At 45.5% G+C, this 7,713-nt stretch overlaps 1 protein-coding gene across 1 annotated transcript; it reads left to right on the plus strand.

Moving 5' to 3' along the window:
• The first annotated feature begins 2,374 nt into the window (after window positions 1-2,374).
• On the plus strand, window positions 2,375-6,766 carry LOC127344000 (purple acid phosphatase 2). Its single transcript, XM_051370223.2, has 8 exons — window positions 2,375-2,842; window positions 4,448-4,648; window positions 4,742-4,853; window positions 4,969-5,195; window positions 5,311-5,449; window positions 5,669-5,889; window positions 6,011-6,132; window positions 6,274-6,766. Exons 1-8 carry the CDS (start codon window positions 2,666-2,668, stop codon window positions 6,470-6,472), a joined length of 1,398 nt encoding a protein of 465 aa, XP_051226183.1. The 5' UTR covers window positions 2,375-2,665; the 3' UTR covers window positions 6,473-6,766.
• The last annotated feature ends 947 nt before the right edge of the window (window positions 6,767-7,713 follow it).

The following is a 7,713-nucleotide window of genomic DNA, read 5'->3' on the forward strand; positions in this document are numbered from 1 at the left end:
TTGTGGGTATCAGCCCCTCGGTACAGCTTTGGGTAAATGTCATAGACCTTGCGGTCTCTTGCGGTCTCGACTGCGGCAGCGCATTGTGTCATTTACCTCTTGGGGGTTGTTGTGGAGCCCCATTTCGACTCGGTCTTGTGTCAATATCTTCGTGGCAACTTTAGGTTCTCTGTGTTCTTTTTTTCTTTCTTTGATCTGCTTTGTAAGAGGTTTTCCCTTCGCCTTGTATCGGCTCGACCGTTGCGGCTTTATTTGTAAAACGGAACGAAAGCTTATTTTAAATTTTAAAGAGGAAAACCTTCAAATGAGGTACTCCATGTGAAGCGAGAGAAATGGCCGTATTTTTCTATTCGAGGCGTACTTCATGTGGCCTTCCGTGTGGTGTAAAGAAGTTTAAGAGAAGTAGGGAGTCTTGTTTCGGTTGTCCCGTTTGATGAAATCGGTAGAGCGTCTCCCTTGTTGGAATGAAATGAAATACAGTAGATCTGGCATAACAAACAAATCATTTGAAGGTCGTAACTTGCCTGCAGAGTGATATAGAACTAAGAACTAAGAGTATCTCCAGTCGCGTTTTCCAAACCGTTCTTTAAAGCGATTGGGGTCATGCCAGACAAAAAAAACGTTTCCAGCTGCGTTCTTCAAAGCCTCTTTTTGTTCGGTGCGCCCCGAGGCCGTCCCCGCCCCACAAGGAACGCACCGGGGACGCCGGACACACCAAAAAGCGAGGCGGGGAGTGGCGGAGCCGATCCGTTAGCGGCACATTGAATTTTAATCTAACCGTCGCCTATCTCGCGATGGAAGTTATTGGCGCGCAGCGACGATGCAGTTCCCACAGAGGCGCAGCGAAATGTCTTGTCGCGCTTAGCTCTGCATGCCAGCGTTAATGAGCGCCACCGCTCCTCCGCTCCCTCCCGCCTATTAAAATGGCCGCCTCTCATCGTCCCTCTCACACATAAACCCTAGCGCCTCTCTCCCCAACCCTAGCCGTCACCATCTCAAGAGTCGACGCCATGGCTGGTAGAGGCGTAGGCCGAGCTCGTGGCCGTGGTCGTGGTCGTGGCCGCGGCCGTGGTCGTGGCCGTGGCAGAGCTACACGCTCGCCGTCGCCTGCGACGCCGGCGTCGTCCTCGTCGTCGGACATGCAGGACGAGGAGATGGTCGTGTTGTTCGAGTTCATCGTCGTCCTCAAGGGCGACCCGCACGGCATTCAGAGGCTGCCGGACTCCTTCACCGACTACGTTGCCGGCGACGAGCACCCGCGCTTGCTGCATCTGCGGGAGGATGGCTGCGGCTGCTGCCGATGGATCATCGACGTGATCTACGACGCGCGCGGCAGGATGTACCTCCACATCAGCTGGGAGAAGTTCGCGCGCTACCACCGTTTCGAAGCCAGCTTCATCCTCTTGTTCTCCTACTTTGGCGACAGCGACGTGAGCGTCAAGGTGTTCAACGAGACGTGTTGCCGCCGGAACTACCACGGCGACAGCACCGATGAGGCCGACGACTGAAGAGTGTTGTTTCTTCGCAGCGAATATATGCACGAAGGTTTCTGGTTGTTTTTCCTCAGAAGAACCAACATGGGCACCTCACCAGCTAGATTTTCCAGTTTGGGTGACTGGGTGTACCCTCGAGTGTTATTTCTTGGCAGCGAACACACGAAACCTTTGATGCCCGGCCTAGTTAGGTTTAGTTCTTTTGCAATATTTTATATTTGTGTCAACCATGGTTCAAACTATGTATTAGTTTATGGAAAACCATGTTCCAAATTATGTCTTCGTGTAAACCACGTACCCAATTATGTATTAGTTTGTGAAATATTTCTTCTTTTTATTGAAATAAAAATGCAAAAAAGAGTATTTTAATGTTTGCGGATGGCGTTTGGGGGACGCGGCTGGGAAACGACGTCCCCCAAACGTGGCACGAACGAAACATGTCCTTTAAACGCTCAATCCGACACCGTTTGGGGGACGGTTTGGAGGACGTGATTGAAGATACTCTAAGACATAGCCTAGTAGTTGGACACTCAGTGGCACTCCCGGCCGGTCAGGGTTCGAATCTCGTCTAAAGACGAATTCTGATTGCCTCACCACTCTTCTTAAGTATAACCACGGGCTCTCCACAAGAGAATTCATATACTACCTCCGTTTCAAAAGCACTTTTTAATGATATTAATTTTATATAAACAATCTATATCTATTTAAAGTAATTTTTGGTCAAACAAAAAACTTGTAAAACGAGGACGTCTTATTCCTTGAAATGGAGATAGTAGTACGAAATGGAGTTCCTTGGTCCCTCACAAATCCGTCCCACGCCCCCACTTGGCGGCTTGCAATCCCGACGAATCCCGACTCCGCCGCTCCCTGTGTCACTGTCAGTCTGCCACTCTCCTTCCCCTCCTAGTCCTACCTCTGTGCGCGTGTCAGAGTTTAAACCATGAAGTAATCAACCCCCTCCGTCGCCATCTCCGATTTATATTTCTTGGCACCTTGGATGAGCATATTCCATTCCCCCTCCATATGCCCCCCCTGCCTTCACGCTTCCACGGTCTGACCCATGCACCAGTTTATTTGCCAATCACGATACCGAACAAGCAATCCCATTCCCGTCCTCGGAGTACAACCTCCAAGATTCAAGAAGCAGAGCACATCTGTCGTCCCTGGCGGGAATGGGGGTGGTGAATCGGATCGGGGCGGCGGCGGCCGCCTGCGCCGTCCTGCTGCTAGCCGTCGCTTGCCACGCCGGCCAGACCAGCGAGTACCGCCGGCAGCTCGGCCAGGCCATGGACATGCCGATCGACGCCGACGTCTTCCGTCCTCCGCCCGGCCGCAATGCGCCGCAGCAGGTAACGACCCCAGGCTGCTGGTGGCTTAGCACTCTGTTTCCATCAACTCCGGTGAACAGTTGACTTGACTACTGATAATTGCAGCATGACATGAGCATATTATTATGGTTTATCGACCTTCTTATCATCATCCGCAGCACCTATGGGACTGGGGTGATTGTTTTACACGCTAGATTTACAAACATGTTACTTGTCTGATACGGAGTACTACTACTGATGCAAGCAAAGAGCTTTCTGAATGATTCCAGAACTTGAGGCTGATCTCTTTTTTCACTACTTATATTTTCCTCCTCTAAGTCATATTTTCGTGAATTTGATCATTTATGCTTCAGAGAACCATGCCTTCCAAGTGGAGTTCTACTTGGGTTCACTTGAAATGTTTCTAGCTCTTTCACTGTTTGTCTCACGGGATCTTTGTTATCTGTTCTAATGGCCTGACCTATTTTGTTGGATGTTCATTACATGCCTTTGACTTCATCATTTCCCTCATATTCATAGGATTTATTTTTATTCCCCAAAATTGATGGAATTCTTGTGGTTTCCTTCTACTGGGCACTATGGCTCTTGTAGTTCAGTTTTCCAATTCCTTATTGTGCATTTACAAGTCTTCTGAACTGGCTGGGTTCATATCCAGTAGGAACCATCCTCTCCATGAAAATTTCGTGGATACCATTCATAAATGCAACCGCAAAATCACTGTTAGTGTTTTATTGGCCTGTTGTGTGTTCTTGGAAGATCTAACAATTGCCAAAAAAAAAAGGTTGCATAGCAGATTTTCAGTGCACACCATGGATGAGTATGGTGACTGTGGCGTTTTGGAGTCCGAGCTACATGTAGCTCTTTATTTACAAACACTCAAATTTTGTATTTTAAAGTTTTTTTAAAAATTCTAGAGGTAGCCAATGGTGTAAATTCTCAATGCAAATTAATTTGTATTCTAGGCTATACGAAATTGACAAAATCTGAAAAAATTTAGTCTTGAAATGTGTACTATTCACTATAAAATTTGTCAGAATTTATTATTTTGTGTAGCCTAGAATATGAAGTAGTTTGTATTGAGATTTTACACCATTGTAGTACATCATTAGCTATCTGTAGAATTTTGATTCGGATTTTTTGAATCTTTGAAACACGTATTCTGAGTGTTTGAAAATAAAGAGCTACATGTAGCTCGGCCTCCATTTGAAGTTTCCCTGAGTATGGTAGGTTACTTAATGCCACCCACAAATTTAACCTCGCAAATCACTGTGTCTTGATTAAAGTAATGGTTTCTTTCCCATCCTTATTTTAGTCAGCTCTAAAGATATCACCAACTTTGGGCCGGTCTGCCATCTTATGTTTGTGTTTGACCGTTGGTTAGTCTCACTTCATAGAATTAAATACTATGATGCCTTCTCGATGATACAAACCTTTTCGCTCTTACTTAATCTTAGTCCATAGAATTTAATAATATGATGCCTTTCCGATGATATTGATGTGTATTTTTGCTTCATAGAACTACCGAATATTGCTGTTGGAATAAACAAGTACTGTAGTACGAAAGATGTGCTCATGTACTGCTGCGTATTCCCCACTTTCCCGCTGATTGGTGTGATGCTCTAATAGGTTCATATCACACAAGGCGACCATGATGGTACGGCCATGATAATCTCATGGGTGACAACAATCGAGCCTGGATCAAGCACGGTGCTTTACGGGGCTTCAGAGGATAACCTCAACTGTTCTGCAAAGGGCAAGCATACTCAGTATACCTTCTACAACTATACCTCAGGATACATTCATCATTCTACAATAAAGAAATTAGAGGTTATCAGCTCAGCAGAAATTTATTACCTACTATATATATTTCTTAATGTTGGAGTCTTGATTTAAAGGAATGTATTTATGGCTTTGTTGCAGTTTGACACAAAGTATTACTATGCTGTCGGTACTGAAGAAACAAGGAGGAAGTTTTGGTTCAGGACTCCTCCAAAAAGTGGCCCAGATGTTCCATATACATTTGGTCTGATAGGTATTAACATTTTTTTCTCAGGTGTAGATGCTAGTTCGCTATCAGAATACACTGCTCACCAATTCTGCTTGTGGTCTGTGACTAACACTAATGAGAAATTACCAACTATGTATAGGTGATCTGGGTCAGAGTTTCGACTCAAATGTCACTCTCGCTCATTACGAGACCAATACAAAAGCGCAGGCTGTGCTTTTTGTCGGGGATCTGACATACGCAGATAACTACCCGTATCATGATAATACGAGGTGGGATACATGGGCAAGATTTGTAGAGCGGAATCTTGCATACCAGCCTTGGATCTGGACAGCTGGAAACCATGAGATTGATTTTGCTCCTGAACTTGTAAGGATAAACTTGCTTCTTTCAGTGGATGTTTTTACGGTTCAAAGATGCAACTGCAAGTTCTTTTTGATTATACATGTTGCTGGTTAAAATGAATATGTGCTCGTATTTGCAGGGTGAAACTAAGCCATTCAAGCCGTTCAGCCAGAGGTATCCCACCCCTTATAAGGCTTCCGGCAGTACAGCACCTTACTGGTATTCCATCAAAAGAGCCTCTGCTTATGTCATTGTTCTGGCATCATACTCCGCATATGGTATGTCATGTTCCCTCAGCTCTATGTTTTGGTAGTCCTTCTGTAAATAAAAGAATAATATTACAATTAATTGTTACACACCGTAAGATCACTTCTGAAGGAAAGAATAATTCAGTTAGTTGGCTTTGGGCAAACATATATACTTTCTCTGTGGCATATTTGCTGATGGCCAGTACCAAAATTGAAGGTAACTTGACAGGTCTGTTGCTTGTTTGCCAGGAAAATATACTCCTCAGTACAAGTGGCTTGAAGCCGAGTTCCCCAAGGTGAACAGGAGCGAAACCCCTTGGTTGATCGTTCTGATGCACGCTCCATGGTACAACAGCTACAACTACCACTACATGGAAGGTGAAAGCATGAGGGTGATGTATGAGCCATGGTTCGTGAAGTACAAAGTTGATCTTGTGTTTGCAGGGCATGTCCATGCGTATGAAAGGACGGTAAGTGGACTAATTGTTCCTGTTGAAACATTCAGATCAGCGTGCTTCACTCTTATGCTTAGAATAATAGTAACACCTGAATTCTGAGCTCCTGACTGAGAGCTTTGTTCTCTGATTGCAGCATAGGATATCAAATGTCGCGTACAACATTGTAAATGGCCAGTGCTCCCCAGTCCCAGACCAGTCCTCGCCGGTCTACATAACCATCGGGGATGGAGGAAACCAGGAAGGGCTGGCCACCAAGTAAGATCGCCGCACCCACCATGAACTATTTCCGGTTCCCTGTTGCTGATTAAGGAGATAGCGTAGAATTTGCATCCCCTGATGTTAGTTTGGATTAACAGTAAATGCTGATCTTTTGGCTTTGTTTGTGGGATGGTGCAGCATGTCGGAGCCGCAGCCAAGCTACTCGGCGTTCAGGGAGGCGAGCTTCGGGCACGCCATTCTCGACATTAAGAACCGGACGCACGCCTACTACGCGTGGCACCGCAACCAGGACGGCACCAACGTCGCTGCCGACTCCCTCTGGTTCACCAACCGGTACTGGATGCCCACAGATGACTCCTTAGATGATTCCCAGTGATGCGAACAAAGGAAGAAGGAGATGCTCCATAGTTCCTCCTGAGCACGTAGAGGAGGCACCGAGGCACCCTGTTGTGATCTCTTTGGGAAATGTTTGATGCTTAGTGAGAGATCAGAGTGGCTCAAACCTGTACCGACAACTGTGCATAGGGATGAAAGTTACGTGTGACGGTGCGAGTGAGCAAAACACGCGCCGTGAACTGGATGTGCCCATTATTCATGTACATGCACGCTCAATAATTGATCTGGTTTGGAGGCACGTCACGTGCGAGATCTCAGCAAGTATTGATCTAAATTGTTGTGAGCCATTAATTGTCGTCGAGAAACAGCACGAGGAGTTCATTCGCAGCGATTTAAATTGATCGTGTTGCCTCTAAAGACACATACTCCACCATTCACTGATATGTATGGATGTTTTAGATATTTTTAAAGTAGACTAGATATAAAATACAAGAAATGAACCTGCACACTAAAAATAGATTAGATACAAACAAAAATAAGTAAACCTATAAGATAGCTTAAACATCTTATAAAGCTGTACCGAGGGAGTAGGAAAAAATAGTCTTCCGATGAAGAAGCAGGACGTTGGGTTGCACCTTCTCATATACCGTCAATCGTTGCAGCGCATGTTTGTAAGGAGTTTTCGTGTCTTGATGGCTCTTCCTCGTGAGTAGTCCAGTGGAGGAGGACTATTGATTTAGTCATATCCATTTGTTAAAAAAAAAATTAGTCATATCCAAGGCTGATCTTTCGGTACACGCTGTTGTGGTCGCTTTGGGAAATATTTGTAATGAGTTATCGTGGGAAGGGACGACAAGGTAGAGTTGGTGGAGCACGACTTTCCTCAAGATGGTGATCGACTGGAACGTCATCAAATGTCTAGACGGAAACGACTTGTGATCTGGTTTTCACTGGTTGGACTCTACTTGCTTCGTGTACTTGTTGTAGGTGGTGTCTTTGTTTTGGCCTTAATTGGTTGGGATCGACATCTAGGATGAAACCCCTTTAGAGGTTTGGACCCTACAAAGTGGATGCAACAGATATTACAGTTTTCGCAATGGTGTTCTCAATAGTTCCGGGGCAGAGCATGTACCCTATACCCCGTGTGATATCCATCCTAGATGCAGATCTACGATTCCATATGTTCGGTAAGGTTAGGAGTATGGCTTAACCCAATTGCCAAGCAATTGAGATACGGAGGTCATGTAGCACGCTTGGCCATCGATGGTCACGACAATGGTG

This window comes from Lolium perenne, chromosome 3, assembly GCF_019359855.2.
Source record: "Lolium perenne isolate Kyuss_39 chromosome 3, Kyuss_2.0, whole genome shotgun sequence".
Lineage (NCBI taxonomy): Eukaryota > Viridiplantae > Streptophyta > Magnoliopsida > Poales > Poaceae > Lolium > Lolium perenne.

Bases quoted from the DNA above. Each gene is read 5' to 3' on its own strand.
- LOC127344000 (XM_051370223.2), top strand. From the start codon at position 2,666: ATGGGGGTGGTGAATCGGATCGGGGCGGCGGCGGCCGCCTGCGCCGTC. The intron at 4,649-4,741 runs GTTATCAGCTCA...GCTTTGTTGCAG, and splicing joins CTACAATAAAGAAATTAGAG to TTTGACACAAAGTATTACTA. The intron at 6,133-6,273 runs GTAAGATCGCCG...GGGATGGTGCAG, and splicing joins CAGGAAGGGCTGGCCACCAA to CATGTCGGAGCCGCAGCCAA.